We start from the raw sequence: 27,439 nt of genomic DNA, 5'->3' as shown, positions 1-27,439 counted from the left end.
AGGCAAAAAACCCCAGGGTCTCGGCCAATCTGACTGGGGAGGGGTGGGAGAATTGCTTCCCAAACCCAAATATGGCGACCCTGAGCATGTGGGCAAGAGCCAACAGCCAGACACCCAGGAAAGAATTCTCTGTAGTTACTCAGAGCTTTCCACATCTAGTGTCCCATCACTGGCCATTAGAGATATTTGCAGCTAGCGGTCACAGATCAGCTACATGCCATTGTAAGCAGTCTCATCATACTATACCATCCATAAACTTATCAAGCTCAGTCTTGAATCAAGTTAGGTTTTTGCCACCACTACTTTTTTTAGAAGGCTGTTCCAGAACTTCACTCCTCTGATAGTTAGAAACCTTCATCTAATTTGAAACCTAAACTTATTGATGACCAGTTTATATCCATTTGTTCTTGTGTCAACAGTAGCACTTCATTTAAACAACAACTCTCCCTCCCTAGTATTTATCTCTCTGGTGTATTTACACAGAACAATCGTATCTCCCCTCAGCCTTCTTTTGGTTAGGCTAAATAAGCCAAGCTCTTTGAATCTCATCTCATAAGGTAGGAGACTCAAATTCACCTGATTTTCCTAGTAGTCTTTCTCTGCACCTGTTCCAGTCTGAATTAATCTTTCTTAAACATGGGAGACCAGAACTGCACACATGGAGCGGCAAACAGCAGAGGCTGGAGCGGCAAACAGCAGAGGCTGGAGCGGCAAACAGCAGAGGCTGGAGCGGCAAACAGCAGAGGCTAACAGTGGGAGTTTGCCTGGGAGCTGTCCGAGAGGAGGTACGCTAAGTGCTGCATTAGGGGGGCTTTGTTGGTGGGCCTTGAATGGGCCTGACTGGTATATAAGGGCAGTCAGCAGCGAACCAGCTGAGCAGCTAACAGCACAGGCTAAGAGCGGGAGTTTGCTTGGGAGCTCACTTGGGGAGAGCGCACTGAGGCTTTCATCTGCAGGTTTCTCTGAGTAGTTCCTGCAGCACTTGAGGAAGTTCTTAAGAGGATGGTGATATGGAAGGTGAGCGATCAGCTGTTGTAACCTGCACAGGTTGTGCCATGTTTGTCTTTCTTCCACAGGACAGAAGCGACTTTGTCTGTACAAAGTGCAAGCTGGTCTCCATATTGGAAGAGAAGGTTCGAGGGCTGGAGAAACGAGTATCGACTCTGCGTTGCATAAGGGAAAATGAAGATTTCCTGGCAAGATGTCAGGAGATGCTTCTACGGCCACAATGTTCTGAAGATTCAGAGCAGGCGCAGCAGGGACAGAAGGATTGTGAAGAGGTTTGGCAGCATGTGACCTCCAGAAGGAGAAAGAGGAGCGTCCATGCACCAGCAATGGAGATACAGGTGAGCAATCGTTTCCATGTTCTCTCTACAGGTACTAATGCGGAGAGTGGACTAGATGACCCATCTGAGGGAAGGGAACAGAAGGAGACTCCACCGATTGGAAGGCAAAAGATGCACTGTCCTAGGGATGGGGGTTCCACGACTACCACTCCCTAGAGGAGGAGGAGGGTGGTGGTGGTCGGGGACTCCCTCCTCAGGGGGACTGAGTCATCTATCTGCTGCCCCGACCGGGAAAACCGAGAGGTCTGCTGCTTGCCAGGAGCTAGGATACACGATGTGACGGAGAGACTGCCGAGACTCATCAAGCCCTCGGATCGCTACCCCTTCCTGCTTCTCCACGTGGGCACCAATGATACTGCCAAGAATGACCTTGAGCGGATCACTGCAGACTACGTGGCTCTGGGAAGAAGGATAAAGGAGTTTGAGGCGCAAGTGTGGTGTTCTCGTCCATCCTCCCTGTGCAAGGAAAAGGCTGGGGTAGAGACCATCGAATCGTGGAAGTCAACGAATGGCTATGCAGGTGGTGTCGGAGAGAAGGCTTTGGATTCTTCGACCATTGGACGGTGTTCCAAGAAGGAGGACTACTAGGCAGAGACGGGCTCCACCTAACAAAGAGAGGGAAGAGCATCTTCGCCAGCAGGCTGGCTAACCTAGTGAGGAGGGCTTTAAACTAGGTTCACTGGGGGAAGGAGACCAAAGCCCTGAGGTAAATGGGGAAATGGGATCCTGGGAGGAAGCACAAGCAGGAAAGTGCAAGAGGGGAGGACTCCTGTCTCATGCTGAGAAAGAGGGATGATCGATGAGTTATCTTAAGTGCCTATACACAAATGCAAGAAGCCTGGGAAACAAGCAGGGAGAACTGGAAGTCCTGGCACAGTCAGGGAACTATGATGCGATTGGAATAACAGAGACTTGGTGGGATAACTCACATGACTGGAGTACTGTCATGGATGGATATAAACTGTTCAGGAAGGACAGGCAGGGCAGAAAAAGTGGGGGAGTTGCGTTGTATGTAAGAGAGGAGTATCACTGCTCAGAGCTCCGGTATGAAACTGCAGAAAAACCTGAGAGTCTCTGGATAAAGTTGAGAAGTGTGAGAAACAAGGGTGATGTCGTGGTTGGAGTCTGCTATAGACCACCAGACCAGGGGGATGAGGTGGACGAGGCTTTCTTCCGGCAACTAACAGAAGTTGCTAGATCGCAGGCCCTGGTTCTCATGGGAGATTTTAATCTCCCTGATATCTGCTGGGAGAGCAATACATCGGTGCACAGACAATCCAGGAAGTTTTTGGAAAGTGTAGGGGACAATTTCCTGGTGCAAGTGATGGAGGAACCAACTAGGGGCAGAGCTTTTCTTGACCTGCTGCTCACAAACTGGGAATTAGTAGGGGAAGCAAAAGTGGATGGGAACCTGGGAGGCAGTGACCATGAGATGGTCGAGTTCAGGATCCTGACACAAGGAAGAAAGGAGAGCAGCAGAATACGGACCCTGGACTTCAGAAAAGCAGACTTTGACTCCCTCAGGGAACAGATGAGCAGGATCCCCTGGGAGAATAACATGAAGGGCAAAGGGGTCCAGGAGAGCTGGCTGTATTTTAAAGAATCCTTATTGCGCTTGCAGGAACAAACCATCCCGATGTGTAGAAAGAATAGTAAATATGGCAGGCGACCAGCTTGGCTAAACAGTGAAATCCTTGCTGATCTTAAACGCAAAAAAGAAGCTTATAAGAAGTGGAAGATTGGACAAATGACCAGGGAGGAGTATAAAAATATTGCTCAGGCATGCAGGAGTGAAATCAGGAAGGCCAAATCACACTTGGAGTTGCAGCTAGCAAGAGATATTAAGAGTAACAAGAAGGGTTTCTTCAGGTATGTTAGCAACAAGAAGAAAGTCAAGGAAAGTGTGGGCCCTTTACTGAATGAGGGAGGCAACCTAGTGACCGAGGATGTGGAAAAAGCTAATGTACTCAATGATTTTTTTTGCCTCTGTCTTCACGAACAAGGTCAGCTCCCAGACTGCTGCACTGGGCAGCACAATATGGGGAGAAGGTGACCAGCCCTCTGTGGAGAAAGAAGTGGTTCGGGACTATTTAGAAAAACTGGACGTGCACAAGTCCATGGGGCTAGATGCGCTGCATCCGAGGGTGCTAAAGGAGTTGGCGGATGAGATTGCAGAGCTATTAGCCATTATTTTTGAAAACTCATGGCGATCGGGGTAGGTTCCAGATGACTGGAAAAAGGCTAATGTAGTGCCCATCTTTAAAAAAGGGAAGGAGGAGGATCCAGGGAACTGCAGGCCAGTCAGCCTCACCTCAGTCCCTGGAAAAATCATGGAGCAGGTCCTCACCAAGTCATGGATTCACCAAGGGGAAGTCGTGCCTGACTAACCTAATTGCCTTCTATGATGAGATAACTGGCTCTGTGGATGAGGGGAAAGCAGTGGATGTGTTATTCCTTGACTTTAGCAAAGCTTTTGATACGGTCTCCCACAGTGTTCTTGCCGCCAAGTTAAAGAAGTATGGGCTGGATGAATGGACTGTAAGGTGGATAGAAAGCTGGCTAGATCATCGGGCTCAACGGGTAGTGATCAATGGCTCCATGTCTAGTTGGGAGCAGGTTTCAAGCGGAGTGCCCCAAGGGTCGGTCCTGGGGCTGGTTTTGTTTAATATCTTTATTAATGATCTGGAGGATGGTGTGGACTGCACTCTCAGCAAGTTTGCAGATGACACTAAACTAGGAGGCGTGGTAGATACACTAGAGGGTAGGGATCGGATACAGAGGGACCTAGACAAATTAGAGGATTGAGCCAAAAAAAACCTGATGAGGTTCAACAAGGACAAGTGCAGAGTCCTGCACTTAGGACGGAAGAATCCCATGCACTGCTACAGACTAGGGACCGAATGGCTAGGTAGCAGTTCTGCAGAAAAGGACCTAGGGGTCACAGTGGACGAGAAGCTGGATATGAGTCAACAGTGTGCTCTTGTTGCCAAGAAGGCTAACGGCATTTTGGGCTGTATAAGTAGGGGCATTGCCAGTAGATCGAGGAACGTGATCGTTCCCCTTTATTTGACATTGGTGAGGCCTCATCTGGAATACTGTGTCCAGTTTTGGGCCCCACACTACAAGAAGGATGTGGAAAAATTGGAAAGAGTCCAACGGAGGGCAACAAAAATGATTAGGGGTCTGGAGCACATGACTTATGAGGAGAGGCTGAGGGAACTGGGATTGTTTGGTCTCCAGAAGAGAAGAATGAGGGGGGATTTGATAGCAGCCTTCAACTACCTGAAGGGGGGTTCCAAAGAAGATGGAGCTCGGCTGTTCTCAGTGGTGGCAGATGACAGAACAAGGAGCAATGGTCTCAAGTTGCAGTGGGGGAGGTTTAGGTTGGATATTAGGAAAAACTATTTCACTAGGAGGGTGGTGAAACACTGGAATGCGTTATCTAGGGAGGTGGTGGAGTCTCCTTCCTTGGAAGTTTTTAAGGCCCGGCTTGACAAAGCCCTGGCTGGGATGATTTAGTTGGGAATTGGTCCTGCTTTGAGCAGGGGGTTGGACTAGATGACCTCTTGAGGTCCCTTCCAACCCTGATATTCTATGATTCTATGACAGTATTCCAGATGAGGTCTTACCAGTGCCTTGTATAATGGTACTAACACTTCCCTGTCTCTACTGCAAATACCTTTCCTGATGCATCCTAGTTCTGCTTTAGCCTTTTTCACAGCTGCATCACATTGGCGGCTTATAATCATCCTGCGATCAACCAGTACACCAAGATCTTTCTCCTCTTCTGTTGCTTCCATCTGATAAGTCCCCAGCATATAGCAAACATTCTTGTTGTTAGTCTCTAAGTGCATGACTTCGCACTATTAAATTTCATCCCATTTCTATGATTCCAATTTTCAAGGTCCTCCAGATCTTCTTGTGTGATATTCCGGTCCTCCTCTGTATTGGCAATACCTCCCAACTTTTTCTCATCTGCAAATTTTATTAACACACTCCCACTTTTTGTGCCAAGATCATTAATAACAATGTTAGATAAGTCCCAAGACTGATCCCTCAGGAACTCCACTACCAACCTCCCTCCAGCCTGAATTCACCTTTCAGTCTGACCTGTTGTAGTCTCCCCGTTAACCAGTTCCTTATCCACATTTCAATTCTCATATTAATTCCCATCTTCTCTAATTTAACTAATAATTTATCATGTGGCACTGTATCAATTGCCTTACTGAAATCCAGGTAGATTAGATCTAGTACATTTCCTTTGTCTAGAAAAACCCAGTTATCTTCTCAAAGAAAGAGATCAGGTTGGTCTGGCATGATCTGCCTTTTGTAAAACCATGTTGTATTTTATCCCAATTACTATTTACCTCTATGTCTTTACTACTTTTTCTTTCAAAATTTGTTCCAAGACCTTGCACGCAATTGAGGTCAAACTAACAGGCCTGTAGTTTCCTGGATCACTTTTCTCTCCTTTCTTAAAAATAGGTACTTGTGACGTTCTATATTTTTTTGGTCATCACACTTACAAGACTATGATAAATTTTGTATAAAGTACGTCTTGTGAGAAATCATTTGAAAACTCAATCTGCTGAATATTGATGTCCTGGCAAAATGTGTCTATCAATATTGTATGAGAAGTTATTAGATTCTACTATGCATCATTGTTATAACATGCTCCAAAGTTAAGACAAGCAGGCACAAAACAGTTTTTCAGAGACAAAGACACCCTAGCACCCAGTCAGGTGTTAAACAGCTATAAGTGCCATTCTTCATTAACAGGAAGATGTAAACAAGAAATTTACATTTCATCACGGAGATGGTTCAACCCTCACATCCACAAGAGACCATATGTTGCCTACACCCCAGCTGGGGGTAATCCTCAAAGGGGGAGGATGATATAAAAATGAGAGACAGTCGGATAGCAAGACTGGTGCATATATCATTTTCTTTGAAGAAATGACAGACTTTCTATGAGCTTGCATTGTTCAGTAGTGTGCTGGACAGCACAAGATGCAAATCTCTAAGGTAAAGTCTGACACTAAGAATTTGCAGATGTCACCCTGTATGTAATTCATGAGTGACTGGTCAGCGTGCTCATGTGTTTAGCTGCGAGTGAATTTGCATGCTGAAGGCTGTGTGAGCAGGCCAAGAGTGGCTGTTCTAACAGCAAAGCAATGTAAAAGGCACCCCAGACTAGAGATTAAAGGGGACACAGCTGTTCAACAGTCCAAATTGTATCCTGGGTAATGTCACAGTACTACATTAGCAATTCTCCAGTCATAGGGTACGACCTCAGAGTTTACGGATTCATTAAAAATCCTTGCTATATGTTAGATCTATAGTGTCATTTTCTTAATTGTTTTGTCACAATTGCAGATTTCAAACGCTGATGTGATAGCAAAAATAGTATTACTGAAAAATATAAGGTTGCATAGACTATTTAACTCAAAATAATATAGTTTAAAATTCTTCAGTTAAATTTTTTAAATCCTTAAAACCCAGGAAGATAGATATGTTTGATGACAAGCATGCAAACACAGATGCTGTTAGTGCAGTATTTTAAGCTCCAATCTACTGCTGTAGTTATGCTGGAACTGTAGTAATTCTACTATTTCAGTATTGTTTAGAGCTAATACTCATGACTCATACACAAAAAGATAAAGTAAATCAAATATTCTCTTACAACCGATAAATTAGTACAAAATTCATAACAAAAGAGGTTTTATTTTATTTGTTATGAAATTGTTAGAGATTATGGCCTAGCATTACCACTTCCACTTGCTTATACTTGGTTTTCATAAAATTTATAGTCAAGTTAAATAGTTTACCTCTCTTTCCCTTTCATTCTTAGACAGCTGCATCTGTTTTAACATCTGAGATCTCTGCTCCATCATAAGAGTCTTCTCATATGTGAATGCTGAAATATCATTTTCAAACTGCAAAATAAGTATGCCATCATTAAAAGGAGAAAAATCTCATTTACAACCCTTTCCTCCCCGCTCGACCCCCTCCACCCCCCATCATTTGGGTTTGCTTTAATTTGTGTTCATTTACATCCTAATAGTATTTCCAAGTCTATATTTGGTAAATATCTTCTGTTTTCAATGCTTTGGCATTCTAATTTTCAAGTCTACACACTATTAAAATACTCCTTCAAAAATATGTCACTAGACACTGTATCATATCAGAAAAATTTAAGACTTTCCATTGGTCTGTTCTTATACTGACTGCAGGAACAAGGATGGGCCAAAATCCGCCTTTTAAACCATCTTTGCAGCTCCTGTATTCTGGCCCCAACCCCTCTAGTGCACAGGCTTGTAACTGCACCTCTAGCATGCCTCCAATGGTAGGAGGGCTGTGAGGGGAGTGGTGGTGGTGCAGAACTGACACAAGCTCTACACTGCCTAGGGAACAAGCTAACACCAGGGGTATTTCCTGGGGAGCTGATTCCACACAATTTGCAGTCCTTTTGTGCACCAGAGAAGGGTAAAGAGGCAAGACTTTAATAAAGAATATGGTCCTTTGTGTCCTGAGACATTGAACAAAAATTAAGTGCAACTATATAACAAAATAGATATAACATTCCTAATGAGAACAAAATAAATAAACATATCTATTTAAAATATGCTCTTACAAATTAGTAAAATATTCTAACTGAGGTTGTTATGGCTGGAAGAAATAGTGGCATTAATCAAACTGAAATACCAGAAATAGTTATTTCACACAAAACAAAAAAGAAAGCAGAAAATAGGCATTTTGGCAAATAAGGAGCACAAAGAAGTTCTAAGAAAGTAATATTTTGCAAATATATGTGTGGCAGTTCTAAAGGTAAATCACTACTCATGCCCAACTCATGAGGTAAATCACTACTCAAAATGAATCTCTGAAAAGAATGACTTTAACATGATTTTGAAAGGATCACCTGAATTTATACTGAAATTAGTAAATGCCAGAAGACAGCAATTTCTTCTTTATTACTGTAAACACATTACCAAATCTGAAAAATTCACAAAAAACACAAAACAAGATGGACTACCCTTTCAAAATACAGGAGTAAAAAGACTTTAAAAATATTGTGACAAAGTTCCTCCTCTACCTTGATGGGTCCTGCACTTATTGGCGGATTTGCTCGCCTCAAAGATTTACCATGTGGGTCAGGAAACAGCCCAGAGACTTGCCCTCTGGTAGAAGCCACAGTCCAGGTCAATTCCTCCTTTCTCAATTCCTCCTCAGGAGTTGAGAAGTTTGGGGGAAACCCGGGCCTGCCCTCTACTCTGGGTTTCAGCCCAGGGCCCTGTGGACTGCAGCTGTCTAGAGTGCCTCCTGGTACAGCTGCGCGACAGCTACAACTCCCTGGGCTACTTCCCCCTGGCCTCCTCCCAACACTTTCTTTATCCTCACCACCTGACCTTTCTCCTGGTGTCTGATAATACTTGTACTCCTCAGTCCTCCAGCAATATGCCTTCTCACTCTCAGCTCCTAGTGCCTCTTGCTCCCAGCTCCTCGCATGCACGCTACAAACTGAAGTCCTTTTTAACTCAGGTGCCCTGATTAGCCAACCTGTCCTAATTGATTCTAGCACTTTCTTCTTAATTGGCTCCAGGTGTCCTAATTAGCCTGCCTGCCTTACTTGCTTCCAGCAAGTTCCTGCTTGTTCTGGAACTGCCCGTTACCTTACCCAGGGAAAAGGGATCTACTTAACCTGGGACTAGTATATCTGCCTTCTACCACTCTCCTGTAGCCATCTGGCCTGACCTTGTCACATATCCCCCACCCCCACTCAACACCACGGGGTTGGGCAACTTGGGACATCATACAGTGTACCCGTGACAAGCCATCTGCATTGCCACAGTGGCTTCCAGCCCGGTGTTGTATGGTGAATTGAAAAGGTTGTAGGGACAGGAACCATCTGGCCACCCTTGTGTTCTTCTCTTTATTTCGTGCATGGTCAGTCACAAGGGTAAACTGTCATCCCAGAAGGTAATAACGTAGTGTTTCCATGGCCCATTTCACAGCTAGGCACTCTCTCTCAACCATGGAATACTTCTGCTCTCTCGGGAAGAGTTTCCTACTGAGGTAGAGGATTGGGTGTTCTTCATCTCCGACTGAGATAGGACAGCTCCCAATCCTACTTCAGATGCATCTGTTTGTAAAATGAATTCTTTGTTGAAGTCCAGGGCTATAAGCACGAGGTTATTGCAGATGGCTGTCCATAGATCCGTGAATGCGTTCTCCGCAGCATCAGTCCACTTCACCATTATCAGGTCTGTCAGGGGACTCGCTCTGGTAACGAAATGGGAATAAATCGTCGGTAGTACCCCACCACACCCAGAAATGCCCGGATTTGCTTTTTCCGATTTGGCCGGGGCCAATTTTGGATAGCCTCTAGTTTGTTTAGTGGGGGCTTGACCATGCCCCTTCCTACAATGTAGCCAAGGTATTTAGCCTCAGCTAGCCCCATAGCACTCTTGGCTGGGTTGGCTGTGAGCCTGGCCCATCTTAGTGTGTCCAGAACCGCTTCCACCTTTTCCAAGTGGGTCTCCAGTCATCCAGGTATGCAGCTGCATAACCATTATAGGGCCGCAGAAGCTTGTCCATGAGACGCAGGAAGGTGGCAGATGCCCCATGCAGTCCAAAAGGAAGAACAGTATGTTGAAACAGTCCCTCTAGTGTAGAGAATGCCGTCTTTTCTTTTGCATTTTTGTCAAGGGGAATCTGCCAGTATCCCTTTGTTAAATCAAGGGTTGTCAAAAATCGGGCATTGCCCAGTGGTCAACTAACTCATCAATGCGGGGCATGGGGTATGCATCAAATTTGGATCTCTCATTCAGCCGGCGAAAGTCATTACAAAATCTAGTGGTGCCACTGGGTTTGGGCACCAACACAATCAGACTCGACCATTGACTGTGGGATTCTTCAATGACTCCTAGTTCCAACATCCTTTTTACCTCTGCCTTGATCTCCTCCCTTTTTGCCGCTGGGACCCAGTAGGGCCTTAACATTACCTTTGCCCCAGGGTCTGTGATAATGTGGTGATATGCTTCAGTGGTCCGGCCTGGTTTGGTTGAAAACTTGCCCTGGTACCAGTTGATCATCTCAGTTACCTCCTTCTTCTGGTTCGGTGTCAGATGAGGGGATATCCTGATCTGCTCATGTAGGTTATTTCCCTGGATCGGGGCCTCTTGGGCCACCACACATGTCTCTTGTTGGTGCCAAGGTTTCAAGAGGTTAATGTGATAAATCTGTACTTGTTTCCGGCCTCCTAGCTGTCGCACCTTGTAGGTTACTTCCCCCACAGGTTCAACCACCTCATAGGGCCCCTACCATTGGGCCAGAAGCTTGCTTTCTGCCGTGGGTACCAACACCATCACCCGATCCCCTGGTTGGAACTGTCGGACTTTTGCCTGGCGATTGTAATGGGTTCGCTGGGCCTCCTGAGCCTTTTTCAAATGTTCCCGTACAATAGGGGTGACCCGGGCTATCCAGTTTTGCATCTGCAATACATGTTCTATTATATTTCTCCCCTCATTGGGTTCCTCTTCCAGATCTCTTTGGCGATATCTAGTATGCCATGGAGGTGACACCCATATAATAACTCGAAGAGGGAAAACCCAGTTGAGGCCTGAGGTACCTCCCGGATAGTGAACATAAGGTAAACGAGTAGGGTGTCCCAGTCTTTCCTGTCCCAACTTACCACCTTCCTTATCATAGCCTTGAGGGTTCGGTTAAACCTTTCTACCAATCCATCAGTCTGCGGATGATAGACTGAAGTTCTCAGGGTATGTATATGGAGCAGTGTACAGAGGTCCTTCGTTAACTTAGACATAAATGGAGTCCCTTGGTCTGTTAATATTTCCTTTGGTAACCCCATTCGGGCAAAAATCCCCACCAGCTCTTTCACTATCATTTTAGAGGCCATGTTCCGCAGGGGGACAGCTTCTGGGTAGCGAGTAACATAATCCAAAACAACAAGTATATATTGGTGGCCCCGAGCCATCTTCTCCAGGGGTTCCACTAGGTCCAGGGCTATTTGCTCGAAGGGGACCTCTATGATGGGAAGAGGTACTAAAGGTGCTCTCAAGTGGGGACGGGGACTATGCAGCTGACACTCCGGGCAGGAGGTACAGTACCTCCACACTTCTTCATGTACTCCGGGCCAGAAGAACCGTAGTAGAACCCGTGCCAGGGTCTTCTCTACCCCCAAATACCCCTCCCCAAAAGATGACAATGGGCAAGACTTAATACAGCATTCTGGTGTTTTTGAGGTACTAGGATCTGCTGTACCTTCTGCCCCTGTACTGGTGCAACCCGGTATAAGAGATCCTTCTTCATTATGAAGTAGGGTCCTGGTCCCTGGGTTTTCCCTTCCACGGGAACCCCATCTATTTCGGTCACCTCCTTCCTAATGCTGTCATACCTTGGGTCCTCTGCCTGGTCCCATCCAAAATTTCCTCTCCCGGGGCTAATCTGCCCGAGATCAAGGGGCCCGATCTCTGTTGTCTCTATTGGTTCAGAGGCGTTAGGGTGGGGGTCAGACTCGGGTGCTTCTCCCTCCTAGGCAGCCTCCTTTTCAGCTGCTTGGGTCCACCTACCTACGAGAGCGACCCTCTGGCTTTGGGTCAGTATTCGGGTTCCCAAGGCCTTAGCTGCTCTTCTTTCCCTTTTTGTCTTTCTACCCTGTCTGGGAGTGGAGAACAAATCTGGGGATATTTCAGAAAAGATTGGGGGTTGACAGTCTGCTGTGAATGCCTCACTAATTTCAGGGTTCCCATCTTTCTCCAGTCCCCCTACTGGGAGTAAGTCTCCAAACCCTGGGAAGTCCCTCCGTATGAGCATCGGGTATGGGAGTTTAGGGACTACACCTGCTGCTACCTCAGTAATGTTCCCTTGGATCTTGACTTTTACTGGGATGGTGGGGTAGTAACTAACTAGCTGTCCCATGGACACATGTTATCCCCGTACGTTTAGCCTGCAGCAGCTGACTACGCTTCACAAGCTTCCCTGAGATAAGCGTGATAGCACTCCCCGAATCAACCAGTGCCGTGGTCTCTACCCCATTTAGTTTCACTGGTCTGGTGTTCATATGTGGGGTTAGTGAGATCCCCACAAGGTGGATTAGGGAGTATGGGTCTGCCCAGTTCCCCAGGTTACACTGCATAGGCTCCTCGGCATTGGGACACTGTGCAGCTATGTGTCCTCACGCCTCGCCGGCATAACATCTGTATGGAGCCCTAGGCATTCCCTGGTCTCTTGGTTTGGGCAGTCTAACATCACAATCTTCTTTCCCCCTTAGTGCTCCAACTCTTTGTGGCCTCTGGTGGGCCTTCAGCCCCTCTCCTTTTCCACCTGGGCCCTCCTGGTGGCCCAGTCACCCAAGCTCTAGGGCTTGGTACTGCTAGTTTAACCCGGGGTGCCTCTTTTTTAACTGGTCGGGTCAGCTCCCTCGCTGTCCTTCTCCTCTCTATCAGTGCAACAACCTCGTCATAGGTGGCGGGTTTGTTCTGGCTTACCCAGGCGCAAAGGTCTGGTGGTAGTCCCCTTATGTACAGAACTTCTAGTATCTCTTCTGGACTCTGGGACTCCGTTTGCAACCACTTTTGTGCGAGATGGATGAGGTCATACAATTGGAATCGTGGGGTTTTGTCTTCCTGGTACCTCCACTCGTGATACCGCTGGGCCCGCACTGTGGTCATTACCCCAGATCTGGTCAGGATCTCTGCTTTCAGCTGGGGTTAGTCTGCTGCAGCCTCTTCAGGCAGATCATGGTAGGCCTTTTGGGCATCCCCATACAGGAATGGGGCGAGGATGATCAGGAGACCACTGATCTCGAGGCCAGGCCTCCCATAGGGCTGTTCTCTCAAAGGCCAGAAGGTATGCCTCTACATCATCCTCCCACGTCATTTTCTGCAGCCAATGGCTGGCCCGTATATACTCAAAATATATGCTTATAGTTTGTATCAAGGTGTTACTCCCCAGCAGAGGTGAAAAAGGGGTTTCCTGTCAGACCAGAGATGTTTATCCATTGTAACAAAGTTCCTCCTCAATCTTGGTGGGTCCTGCACTTATTGGCAGATTTTCTTGCCTCAGAGATTTACCATGTGGGTTGGGGAACAGCCCAGAGACCTTCCCCTCTGGAAGAACCCACAGTCCAGGTCAATTGGGAGGTTTGGGGGGAACCCGGGCCCGCCCTCTACTCCGGGTTCCAGCCCAGGGCCCTGTGGACTGCAGCTGTCTATAGTGCCTCCTGTAACAGCTGCATGACAGCTACAATTCCCTGGGCTACTTCCCCAGGGCCTCCTCCAAACACCTTCTTTATTCTCACCACAGGACCTTCCTCCTGGTGTCTGATAACGCTTGTGCTCCTCAGTCCTCCAGCAGCACACCCTCTCACTCTCAGCTCCTTGAGCCTCTTGCTCCCAGCTCCTCACACTTGCCCCACAAACTGAAGTGAGCTCCTTTTAAAACCCAGGTGCCCTGATTAGCCTGCCTTAATTGATTCTAGCAGCTTCTTCTTAATTGGCTCCAGGTGTCCTAATTAGCCTGCCTGCCTTAACTGGTTCTAGCCGGTTCCTGATTACTCTAGTGCAACCCCTGTTCTAGTCACTCAGGGAACAGAAAACTACTCATCCAGTGACCAGTATATTTGCCCTCTACCAGACTCCTGTACCCCACTGGTCTGGGTCTGTCACACCATCTATCAGTGGAAATGTAAAGCAAGTATTTGTCTTAGTCACAAACACTAGTCTTCGCTAAATGAAGATGAGATTTAACAGGAAGAGGACAGCAGGGGGAAAAGGCTTTGTCTTGGGGTGCACTTCAAAGGTTTGTCGGTCTGTAACTGGGGGACAGGGACAGCACCCCATTATCTTGAACTTGAAGAAGTAACCAGGCAATGTGATTGCATTCATGAAAATGAGATCCCAACTGGTCCTGGTTGGAAATGCTGCAAGAAACCTTTAGGTGAGATAAGACTGCTTTTACGCAGCTGGGTAGCCTGTTAAAGTTAAAGTTTAATCTATAAGAAGCATGTTATACTTCAGTATTATATGTAACCATTTCTGTTTCCACTTATTATCCTTATTCACTATCTCTTAAATCTTTGATAAGAAACTTATGATTGTTTCACTATACATATATCTCAGTGCTGTGGTGTAATAAAGGACCTGATCCTGAGAAGTACCAGTCAAGCTGTGTGTAGCCTGTTCCATCAGGGACATCTTACCTGGTAATTTCTGTGAGTGTCCAATGACAAGGGCTGGAAACTACAAGGGCATGCTTTCAGAAGGACTTGGGAACCGGGGTGCACCTATTACTAACCTGCTCAGCAAAGTAAGGGGTTAGTAGAGCCCTGAGGAGATTGTTTGGGTGACAGACTGGAGGTGTCAGTTAAGCACAAGTAATTCTCTCTTTTGCTGAAGCACAGGGGTAACAAGGGGACTCACCATCCTGGACACCCCAAGCAAGTGTAACACATGTCCTTCATGGCATCATGGGTCAAATGAATCACTCAGTCCTGGCTTCAATACCCACAACCTCGACTCCCTCACTGAAATGGCTCTTGAAGCTAGTGTTTTCATGGATCTCTTGAAGCCTCTCCTAGGCCTTGATTCAGAAAAGCATTTAAGCAAAGGGTAACTCTAAGAACATAAGTAATCTCACTGAAATCAATGGTATTATGAATGTGCTTAAAGTTATGCACATACTTCACTGGAGCAGGGTCCTAATTCTGTTTGCCTTTCCAGTCCCCTCTCAAACTGGAAATTCAGGCGAGGTTACTTACCTTTCAGTAACTTGTTCTTTGAGAAGTGTTGGCCCTATGGGTGCGCTACCATAGCATATGAGCATGCCCTTGCACTCTTGGCCAGAGATTTGAGTTAGCAGTGTCTGCAGGTCTGTGCCTGCATGCTACGCTAGATGGGGATTAGACTATATGACCCTTGCAGTCCCTTCTAATCCTATGGTTCTACATGGCCTCATGCTTCGGAATGAGGAAATATGGGGAGAAGTGGACCCGCCACCACTCCAGTTCCTTGTCAACTACAAAGCCAGAGGGGAAAGAGGGTGGGGCAGCACCCATGGAGAGAAAATATCTTGAAGAACTCAAGTTTCTGAAAGGTAAGTAACCTCTCCTTCTTCGAGTATATGCTCCTATGGGTGCTCAACCACAGACTCCCAAGCAGTAACTCAACATGGAAGTGGGTGCTGAGGAGGCAGATCCAAGATGGTGCAGAGGACATCATCACCAAAAGTTGTGTCCATCTTGGCACAGAAAGACTATTGTAATGTTTGGAGAACATGTGAACTGAGGGCCAAATTGCGGCCCTGAAACTTTCAGAGATAAGGATGTCTTTGAGGAGGATGACAGAAATGGACTGAGACCTAGTGGAGCATGCTTCCACTTTGAGGGGGAATTGTACCACAGCAATCTTGTACCAGGCTATGATGCAACCCACTTTGATAATCTTTGAGAAGAGATCAATTGTCCTTTCATTCATTCAGAAAAGGATATGAACAGTCTAGGGGAAATCTAGAAATGCCTTCTGAACATCTAAAGTGTGAAGGCTTGTGTCACTTCTCTGGAGGAGTGAGGTTTGGGGAAGAACATTGGCAGACAGTTATCTTGCCTGATATGGTATAAATCAAGGATGTGGGTATAGTGTGACCTCAACATGATAGAAGGCAGTGTAAGGTGGGTCAGCCAGGAGAGCTCTGAGCCCTCCCACCCTTCTAGCCAAGGTGATGGCTACCAGGGAAAAGGTCTTACAGGAAAGATGGAGGAACAAAGCTGATTGCCATAGGTTTCAAAGGAGGTTTCCTTAAGTTACTGAGAACTAAATTAAGATTTCAAGAAGATGTGGAGTTCTCAATATTAGGGAATAGATTAGATAAACCCTTAAGGAATCTTGCAGTGGTAACATGACCAAAATATAAGAGGCCCTCAATAGGCAAATGAAAGGCCATAATAGCTGCCAGGTATATCATGACAGAACTCATAGGTAGTCCTGTGTTTTTAATTCAAGCAGGTAATCAAGCATCCTGGAGAGAGGAGCTTCAAGAGAGGCTATAGCTTTCTACTATTTAGCACTACAGACTGTACTTCAGATGAATAGTCCACCTCTAAGGCTGAGAACGATCGAGGAGCGAGGCCTTGAGGATCAGTGATGCAAGGTTGGGGTGGCTCATGATGCCCAAGTTCTGTGTTAGTAGATTCAATTTCAGGGTATGATAGTGAGGTATCTTTACAGAAAGGTGAAGTAGAGCTGAATAATACATTTGTCTTGACCAAGAAGGCACTATTAAGATGACCCTCGCCTGCTTCTACCACAATTTGATTAATGCCCTGAGGATTAGCATTGCTGAAGGGAAGGTATAGAGGAGGGGGCAAGAATAGAGGACTAGGAGGGCATCTCCTAAAGAGTTGTGACATAGTGCCCCTTTGGAGAAAAAGATGTGGTATTTTGTATTGGTCTGGTTGGAGATCCACTATGGGGAAGCCCCAAACTCTGCAAATGTGAAATATCAGGTTGTTGAGTACTAGGGGGGAAGCTGTTCTAGATTTGATTTTAACAAATAGGGAGGAACTCGTTGAGAATGTGAAAGTAGAAGGCAGCCTGGGTGAAAGTGATCATTTTGTTTTCTGTAGCAAATCATCAATAAAATGAAAAAAATCTGTTAAAACCATATTTTGCCATCAGGGTTGATAATTTGCTACCTCAAAATGGAGAGCAGTGGAGGAATAACATCCTCCTTTATCAAAAGGTGTGGATCTTGAGCAAGCTTGGTGGTTTATCTCGTTAGCTGTATCCAATACCAAGGAGTTGGTGATGGGATAAGAGAATAACTATTACAGTTCCTTGGCTGGTATGTATATTTTTTGTCTGCCCATTTGCAGGTAGGTGCAAGAGTGGCTGGGGTCTGCCATATATTACAGGCTAGTGAGAAGAGTGCCTGGTTAACAGGCAGTGCAATCTTGACTTGAGGGGGTGGTATGAAGAATGTCCATGACAAAGTGCTGGGATTCTTGTACTCTTCAATGAAAGGTTGAAGAGATTTTGCAATTTTGTCCTGGAAGGACCTAAAATCATCTGCATAGGAAGGTGGTTGTGGCATCATCATGTCCCCTGGGAAGGAGGAGGATTTATTTGGAGTTGTGATCCTGGTGGTTGTTGTGGAGCCTGAGGAATGTCTAAACATGAAACATGAAGATGGGAACCCTGTTGAACTGGTGCCCACAGGCTGTCCAGGGATTTCAATAGGCCCACTGAGGAGGTGAGTAGGGGAAGAGACCCCAAGGAAATTCATATTCGGAGGGCTCAGAGCACCTTCTGGAATCTGATGAGTCTTTGTCAGGGTACACTTCTTAAGGTGTTGGATAGTAATCTACAGAAGAGGCCCATGCCAAGATCTCCAAGATATCGTCCCTTGAGCCCAAAGGAAGGGCTGTGGGCATCAGTGCCAGAGATGGAACCAGCAGTTGTGTCGGTGCTGCAGGGACTGGTGGATAGATAAGTACCGGGGGATCAACTCTTGCTGCAACCTGATGAGAGGAGGTGGTTGGTGGTAAACTCCTCCTGGTGTTCCCAAAGAGGTGTGACTCCAGTTCCTTCAAAATGAAGAGGTCTTCATGTGAAAGAAATCTAGAGGCTGCCAGAGGGCTATAATGATGTATAGTCAAGACCAGAGACAGTACCAGAGCCTAGGTCAGGAAGAGAGTTGTGATTGAAGATAGTGCTGATGGCGCGCTCCAGATGGGATCCCTATGCTCCAAGCCCATATAACCCAAGGAAGATGGTACCAGAGAAGGAGCAGGGTAAGAAAGGGCTGAGATGAAGACGATACCAGTGTGTTGAACGTCCTTACATTTTTATGAGTCTCAATGCCTGGAAAGTGCTAGGGAAGATGGCTCTCATTGCTTCTTGCTAGCAGGCTGATCACCAGACATCTGTATAGATGGTACTGTGGCCCGGTGCTGATACTTGATAGAGCCTCAGAGGTACCCATTCCAGACATAAGGTCTCGTAAGAAACAGTTCAAAGGCCTACCTCTTTTTCTTTTCTCAGGAGAGACTTTCGTGTTTAGAGTGCTTCATCTTCAAAATAGCCCCAGTAGGTACGGAAGTATTGGGTGGGGATTCATACTGCACAGGCCTTGGGGAGAGATCCAGGAGGAGAATCTTCAGCCTCATCTCCCTTTCTTTGCAATACCTCCTTTTAAACCCCCAGCAAATTTTACACTTGGACGGGATGTGAGAGTCTCCAAGACACCAGAGACAGCTTAAATGCCCGTAGTTCAAGAGGAAAAACCTACTGCACACCTGGCAAGCTCTCAATCCCAGATCTTTGGCATACCACAGATATGTGGCTGACGGGGCCAAGGAATTGATCCCAGAGACCAGGGAAAAGAAAAGTGGGGGAAAACCCCATTAAGGCACAGATTTGACCTTAACGAGAAAAAATAAGTTACTAAGAAAATAAAAGAAATAATAAAAGAATGAATAAATAAGTAACTATTTGGAAGCAGCAGACATGCAGTTGCCCTGTCTCAAGCCACAGCATTTGAGAAGAAACTGGAGCAGCAGTGGGTTCACTTCTCCCTTTATGCCTTTGCTCTAAAGTACGAGGTCATGTAGTGCACAGGCATGAACCAGTGGACACTGGTAATTCAAATCTTTGGTTGAGAGCACACATGCATATGCACATCATATGGTGGAGCACTCAGAGAGACATCTACTCGAAGAAGAAGGACTTCTGAAAGATGATTTTTTTTTTCTGCACTGGGGAGACTATTTTCTTGAAGTGAAAGTCGATAATGGTGTTTTGACTGTGTACTTCCTTTCTCAATAAGATTTCTGTGACCAATTGATCCAAACCCTAATGAAGTACATTTGAAGACTCTAATTGACTTGATTTTTTTTTTTTTTTTTATTATTATTATTTTTTTGATTAAGCCATTGAAGTCTGTGTCAGCATTGAGGAAAGCTGGTTATTTGTGTAGAGAAGAATAGTCTGATGGCAATAGCTGCTGGTAAAGTAAGTAACTTAATTTTTTTAAATAGTGTCAATCTGACTGCCAAGAGGGAAAGTAGAACATACAGTATACAACTTTCATTGTGGCTGAATGTAAATAATAAAGCTAATAATATTTATAGCTCCTCCCTCCACTAGCGTTCCAGCGCAATAAAACAATAACATCAAGACTGATATAATTTTAAAATAATGAAATACCTCCATGTACAGTTTGGAGGTTATGTCTGTGTCCCCAGTCTGATTTAATGAAAACCATGTTGTATTTTAGCCTCTGTTTTGAGTGTAACTTTTATTATGTCCTTCACTGTATACTATAACTGCCATGTTGGATTGCATCAGCACTCTTATGTTAGGGGAGATGGTGCCCAGATGTCTGACTCTGAATGAAACAGAAACATAACGGGCCATGAACAATTGAATAGCCTTACCAAGATGGGGGCAACAGGCTGAACCACTGATTTTTAAATTTCTTTCTGCCACCAACTCAACTTGAAGGGGAATAAAAAAACCCAGAGGAAGGACAGAAAGAAAAATGGGGTCAAGCTGTAAAAAGCCATTTTAAGCAGAGGGGGCCAGAGCCATGCCAGAAAGAGAAGACCAAGTAGGAGGGCAGAAGAGGGGCCATGGCTTCCCAGACACTGCCCAAATTCCAAAAGATGCTTGAGAGTAGTGAGGACTTTGAGGGAGAGAATTGTGTTCAGGTGTTTCTTGCTTTTTCCATAGAAATCTCTTGAGCAGTCTATGAGTTTTGTGTGTGTGTGTGTGTGTGTGTGTGTGTGTGTGCACGCACACACACCTTTAAGAAATTCCTTTGCAAAGCCTGTGTGTCTCCATATGGTCCCTGAAGGGTGTGACTATGGAAACCAGCTCACACAGCTAGGTGGACTCTGGAGGGAAAGTGTCTAAGCAACTAGGGGATTCAGAACAGCTGAGGCACTAGTCATGTCTAGGCAAAGGAATTATGGAGACTCCACTGCGAAGAGGAGTGTCAAACATGGGGTCTGCTCCTGGAATCCACACCCAAGTAACCCAGAACTAGGAACAGTGATCAGTTACTACCCAGACCTCAACACTGGGTCTCTCCCATAGCAGACTGGTGTTCATTCTGAGACTAGGACTGGACCAAGTTGTGACAATGACTAAGAATAACCCTAAATCCAATTTTTAAAAAATACACAATGTACTAGATCTACTCAGGATACACCTCTGTATAAATTTTGTGTAGTTCAATAACTTTTCTTAAAAGATGAGTAAAAAAAATGAAAGGTCAGACTGACAAGGACTAATTTAAACCAGACCCCAATTTCAAAGACTTCCTATGAAAAATCTACCATGAGAAACCCAACAAAAACTACATAGAAAATTAACTGGACATAAAACCTAACACAATGAGAAATTTCACACCAAGAGTATATCTACACTAGGTTTTCTCTCATTAATTGATTGGCAGTTAAGGTAGTTGACATAGTAGTAAAGGCTATTCTGGACACTCTACAGATGTAGATTAGATTGCAAATATGAGGTAGGGAAGCATAATAATAATTTCATTGGCAAAATGACAAGCATGAAACTGTTTTTTGGCTCACTCTGAATCTTATGCTTGGGCTGGATTGGGAATGTATGGAGATGGCACCCATGTCATGCCACATCCAGGGAAACCTCTCCCTTATGGAATGAAGGAGCTGTTTTAATTGCACAGTCTCAGAGGCTGAGGCACCCTACTATGTTTCAGAAGGTGAACAGAATGAATACCGTTTTGCTGAGAGGCACTCTACCAATGAGGCCTCTAAGACATTCTAATAATTTTTTATCCTTGAGTAACCAGAGAGTGGCTCTTAAGTATCATCTCTGCAACTTCATCCTCGCTGGAGACCTGCAACTCATGAACCAAGAAGGAAGATGGGTAAACTGCTGGTGTTGGAAATCTTGCTGACACTTTGACCAATAGCAACATAAAGAATTTTGCAAACTTTTGCTGTGGCTCTGTTTCTTCACCTCCACCAAAGCACCTGCAAAATTCCAACTAAAGAAGCAGTTTCAGGTGGTAAACAACTTGGCTTAATCAGGATTTGCTTACTTCAGAGGACAGGATTGTGCATTTTTGCTTCAAGGAATCTTCAAATAATTTTGTGGCTAAAATAGCTTGGAACCACACATAGCTATTTCTGTCTCTGCCTAGTAGGGAAAAATTGAGCCTTCTCTGCTTGACTTTCCACTGGCATTGCTCATTGAGGCGATGGAGAAACTGAAACCTCTAAATTAGGTCCATGCCCCTATATGTTGGTGAAAATCAATGGGAAAATGTTTTGGAGACACTTTTGGAGCTGATGGTAAATACCGCCTTGGGGTGGGAGGAGGGAGAGGGAGGGTAAAATGACAGCTTATTTAAAAAATATATATATTGTTAGAGACCCTTGATCAAGAAACCATTGATGTTGAGTGGGAATTTAAAACTAAGAGGTAGGAGATTCCTTTGTTGGCAGTGAATCTTTTTGTCAATGTTTTTGTCTAATTTTATTTTATTTATGATAGGTTGGCATAGGTAGCCAAATACATTTTGCTTGTGTTAAGAAAATTCTATGCTTTGGAGCAAGGGCTTGAAATTTGGCAGAGGTGTCATCCTGTCATCAGGGATGTGCCTTTTCCTTTCCTGTGAAAATCTGCCCAAATTTGGCCAAGTTATAAACCTTTGAAAAAGGTCATGCTCTTAGAATTTGGCAGCTAGATTATCAGAAAATTCCTTCTGTACTAGGCATGCTCCATCCCCTCACAGCCCCTATGTCCTTACTGGACTGCACATGCACCATTACCACAGAGGGACTGAACATGCTCCACGCCAGAGATTCAGGGGCTGAGAAGGACTTCCTGCAATTCCTGCTCCTGCTCTCCATTGGGCACTCTAACTCTAACTGAGAGCAGGGAGACAATCTCTCTTATGCCCTCAATGCTTCCTTTGGTGGGCCCAGGTAGTGTGGAGGAGGAAGCTGCCTGACTGAATGCAGAAGGAACAAGAGGGAAAGGAAGGTGGAGGTAGTAGATTGGGACTGAGAAGGAGGTGGACTAGGGGGTCGGTCCTGGGGCCAGTTTTGTTCAATATCTTCATTAATGATCTGGAGGATGGCGTGGACTGCACTCTCCGCAAGTTTGCAGATGACACTAAACTGAGAGGAGTGGTAGATACGTTGGAGGGTAGGGACAGGATACAGAGGGACCTAGACAAATTAGAGGATTGGGCCAAAAGAAACCTGATGAGGTTCAACAAGGACAAGTGCAGAGTCCTGCACTTAGGACGGAAGGATCCCATGCACTGCTACAGACTAGGGGCCGAATGGCTAGGAAGCAGTTTTGCAGAAAAGGACCTAGGGGTTACAGTGGACAAGAAGCTGGATATGAGTCAACAGTGTGCCCTTGTTGCCAAGAAGGCTAACGGCATTTTGGGCTCTATAAGTAGGGGCATTGCCAGCAGATCGAGGGATGTGATCGTTCCCCTCTATTTGACATTGGTGAGGCCTCATCTGGAGTACTGTGTCCAGTTTTGGGCCCCATACTACAAGAAAGATGTGGAAAAATTGGAAAGAGTCCAGCGGAGGGCAACAAAAATGATTAGGGGGCTGGAGCACATGACTTATGAGGAGAGGCTGAGGGAACTGGGCTTGTTTAGTCTGCAGAAGAGAAGAATGAGGGGGGATTTGATAGCTGCTTTCAACTACCTGAAAGGGGGTTCCAAAGAGGATGGATCTAGACTGTTCTCGGGGTACCAGATGACAGAACAAGGAGTAATGGTCTCAAGTTGCAGTGGGGGAGGTTTAGGTTGGATATTAGGAAAAACTTTTTCACTAGAGGGTGGTGAAGCAGTGGAATGGGTTACCTAGGGAGGTGGTGGAATCTCCTTCCTTAGAGGTTTTTAAGGTCAGGCTTGACAAAGCCCTCGCTGGGATGATTTAGTTGGGAATTGGTCCTGCTTTGAGCATGGGGTTGGACTAGATGACCTCCTGTGGTCCCTTCCACCTGATATTCTATGGTTCTATGAAGAGGGAGATTGGCTTGGAAGCAGACAGGGACAAGGAGCCTAGGGTTGGAAGGAATAAGGGAATTAAGACATGGATTCTAGTGGGGAGACTGAGAGTAGGGGTGGAAATACTGAGACTGGATGTGGAGACTGTGAGCCAGAGTTGGGGGCAGAATGGGACTGGCTGGGAAAAAAGACATTTAGAACTTATTTTTTGATTCCTTGCTCATCACAAGCTCTCACATAGCAGCATCCACAACTTTCTATCATTTCCTATTGGCAAGAACAGTCTGTCCCATCATGGTGGATGATGACTTGGCATTAGATATACCCATCTTTGTCACCTTCTGTCTGGCCTACAGCAATTTAATGCATGAAGCCATCAGCCCTTAAGAAACTCTAATACAGAACACTACAGCATGTCTCCTTCCTGACTATGACAATGCAACCCTAATTCGGCCCCCCATGTGTGTAGTGATCACATGCTATTGTTCTTTGTTTGTTCTCCTGCCTCATTTGTTGCAGAAACTGGAAGGTGTGTAGTCAATGAGGCAAGGGATTACAGGAAAAGAAATAATGGTCTTATAGTAAGGCAACTGAATGCTGCCCTGGATAATTGGTTTCAAATCCTCATCTATGCCAGTGAATTCCTATACTAGGCATGTCATGTAGACCCAACTTTTCACAGGTGTCACTAATTGTGTGTTCCTCTTTTTTTTTTAAGCCCAAAATGAGGTATCTGGGGCCTGATTTCCAGAAGTTCTGAACATTCACAGCTACAGCTGAAGTCAATTGGAGCTGTGCTTAGAACATAGAAAGTGCTATACAATACTAAAATCACTTAAAAATAAGGCCATAATCATCTCAGATTGGGCACCCAAAATTAGTGGACACTTTTGACAATGTTTGCCTTAATTTCTTTGTGCCTGAATTTATAAATGGGGATAATAGCCCCAGTCTCTTGGGGTATTATGAAAATTAATTAATGTTTCTGAAGCATTTCAATACTTATTCTAATCAGTGCCAAAGAAAAGGCTATGAGGAAATTCATAATTCTGTCATAATAGAGTTTGAATGGTGTACAGTGAACAAAACAGGGGTCACACATTAAACTCTATGGATAAAACAAAATTTTGAATAGCTGCTGTGACAAAGTTCCTCCTCTATCTTGGTGGGTCCTGCACTTATTGGCAGATTTTCTTGCCTCAGAGATTCACCATGTGGGTTGGGGAACAGCCCAGAAACCTGCCCCTCTGGAAGAATCCACAGTCCAGGTCAATTGGAAGGTTTGGGGGGAACCCGGGCCCGCCCTCTACTCCGGGTTGCAGCCCAGGACCCTGTGGACTGCAGCTGTCTATAGTGCCTCCTGTAACAGCTGCATGACAGCTACAACTCCCTGGGCTACTTCCCCATGGCCTCCTCCAAACACCTTCCTTAGGGTACGTCTATACCCAGCCGCTAGTTCGGCGGCTGGCAATCGAACTTCTGGGTTCGACTTATCGCGTCTTGTCTGGACGCGATAAGTCGAACCCGGAAGTGCTCACCGTCGACTGCGGTACTCCAGCTCGGCGAGAGGAGTACCGCGGAGTCGACGGGGGAGCCTGCCTGCCGCGTGTGGACCGAGGTAAGTTCGAACTAAGGTACTTCGAACTTCAGCTACGTTATTCACGTAGCTGAAGTTGTGTACCTTAGTTCGATTTGGGGGTTTAGTGTAGACCAAGCCTGAGTCTCACCACAGGACCTTCCTCCTGGTGTCTGATAACGCTTGTGCTCCTCAGTCCTCCAGCAGCACACCCTCTCACTCTCAGCTCCTTGCGCCTCTTGCTCCCAGCTCCTCACACTCTCACCATAAACTGAAGTGAGCTCCTTTTTAAAGCCCAGGTGCCCTGATTAGCCTGCCTTAATTGATTCTAGCAGCTTCTTAATTGGCTCCAGGTGTCCTAATTAGCCTGCCTGCCTTAACTGGTTCTAGCCGGTTCCTGATTACTCTAGTGCAGCCCCTGTTCTGGTCACTTAGGGAACAGAAAACTACTCATCCAGTGACCAGTATATTTGCCCTCTACCAGACTCCTGTACCCCACTGCTCTGGGTCTGTCACACTGCTCATTCAGTGAATGCTTTCCATCTTGTGCACTTATGGAAAAAATAGTTTGTGATAATGTAGTTAAAACATGTTTCATAAGGCATACATACAAGGGGGTCAAATTGAGATTGCACAGGCAACATGAATTCTCTCTTTTCTTAATTTTGAGTATTTTGTAACTAGGAAATGAAATACAAAAATTTATGGTAATGCAATATTAAGGTTGCCCAGTTAAAATCACAGTCAGAAAACAGGTTTCAGAGTAGCAGCCATGTTAGTCTGTATCCGCAAAAAGAACAGGAGTACTTGTGGCACCTTAGAGACTAACAAATTCATTCAGAAAACACACATTAAGGTACAATATGCAACCTTAACTCAACCATATTGCATACGCGCAGTATTTGAATATGTGTGTTAAACTGACCTATTACTGCTTATATTGTAAAAAATACACCATAAAATATATAGGATGTATTATGTGGTTGAGTTAACATTGCTGCAGGAACATTAAAATTTGCTTTTCCTGCCATTTTAGGCCAAATACTATGATCCCTTACTTAGTTTACCCTCCAAATGTCATTAGGCAAAAGAAATACCAGGAGTCTGAGGAAGAACCTCCAAGTTTAGTTCAAGATTTTCAGGTAACAGGCAAAATATACAGGAGCTTACCATTTCAACTACCTCCACCTCAGCATTAAGTCGAAGATGATACAAAAACATCTGAAGATCCTTTTTCATTTGAATACTGTTGTCATCCATTTGGGCAACAGTGAAGATACGCATTTTGCATTTTCTCCACACCTATTTAAGGGGAAAGGCATTTTATATGACAAATGTAGAAATAATTTTTGACCCCTCTGTTCAGAATCCTTTAAACAGCTAAGTAAAAAAGTATACAAGAATTTATTTAGTAATTTTATGTAATGCTTAGTGAAAGAAATGTCATTGCTGCTCATTTTCTAAGACAAGATTTCCCTTTTTGAGTCACATACTGTACCTTGTGCTGTCGAAGCAGGAAAGGAAGCAACATCAGCATGCCACCATCATGAACAATCCACCACACATCTACGTTCCCTTCAGAAAAGCGCTCTTGATTTGTTGGAAACAAATCAATGTTTTTAGCGACCAGTAGAGCTTGTTGTGCCGCTGTTGTTTCTCGGACTGTATCTGAAATCAGAAATTTTTAATGAAAATTGGGAGTTGCTGAAGAAGACTATTAGATGGCCAAAATGCACAATGCCACTATTGTGAAAGAGGATAACTTTGGTTAAAAGCCGATCCTGCTTAAGCGAGGAAGCAAAGACAGCAATCTCACACATCCAGATCCACACAAGGTGGATAAAAATTAATGATTTTTTCAAAATTGATTTTTTAATTTAAATCAGATTTCTTTATTTAATTTAAATACATTTTTCTTTGAAAAACAAACCTATTTGAAATCTGAAAATATGCCAACCTATATTAATACCTTAATTTAAAATAATGTAAATTAAATTAAAAAAGAACATTGACACAGTATATGTGTGCTGCTGAAGTTTTAAAGAAAGTCAGACCACAGAACTGGTGGAAGTCTCTGGCTAAGCACCTGGAAACAGAGTTTGTTGAAGTGTTAAATTGGCTTTAACAGCAGTATCCTCTTCCACAGGTGCAGAGAGAATGCTATCTTTCTTTTCCGTTTTTCAACTAGATCAGTTCAAAGTTGAGAAATTAACTGGAAATTGAAAAAGCAGGAAAACTTGTTACCCTCTTCTAATCTCTAAATATAAACTAGTTGCAAGAGGATGAGATCAACTAGTTCAAAAATCTTGATGGACATGATGACCAGAAACAATTTGTTCAGTTCACTAACTAAAGTTAATACTTTGTTTAATAAACCAGTTAGTTTTCAATGCAAAGCATGTTCTGACAAACTTACTTTTTCTTCTTTTGTATTCAACACACTTTAGTTTTAGTTAACTAATAAAAAAAATTTGGA

At 44.8% G+C, this 27,439-nt stretch overlaps 1 protein-coding gene across 1 annotated transcript in view; it reads right to left on the bottom strand.

Moving 5' to 3' along the window:
• SLC12A7 (solute carrier family 12 member 7) overlaps positions 1-27,439 on the bottom strand; it is a 324,374-nt gene that overhangs the window by 23,245 nt on the left and 273,690 nt on the right. Inside the window, exons 19-21 of the mRNA XM_034761495.1 lie at positions 26,462-26,631; positions 26,134-26,265; positions 7,175-7,282 (exon numbers count right to left, since the gene is read on the bottom strand). Coding sequence (XP_034617386.1) covers positions 7,175-7,282; positions 26,134-26,265; positions 26,462-26,631 — 410 coding nt within the window. The remainder of the gene's footprint in view (positions 1-7,174; positions 7,283-26,133; positions 26,266-26,461; positions 26,632-27,439) is intronic.

The sequence above is a fragment of the Trachemys scripta genome, chromosome 2 (assembly GCF_013100865.1).
Source record: "Trachemys scripta elegans isolate TJP31775 chromosome 2, CAS_Tse_1.0, whole genome shotgun sequence".
Classification (NCBI taxonomy): Eukaryota; Metazoa; Chordata; order Testudines; family Emydidae; genus Trachemys; species Trachemys scripta.
This window is presented reverse-complemented; position numbering and strand designations above follow the sequence as displayed.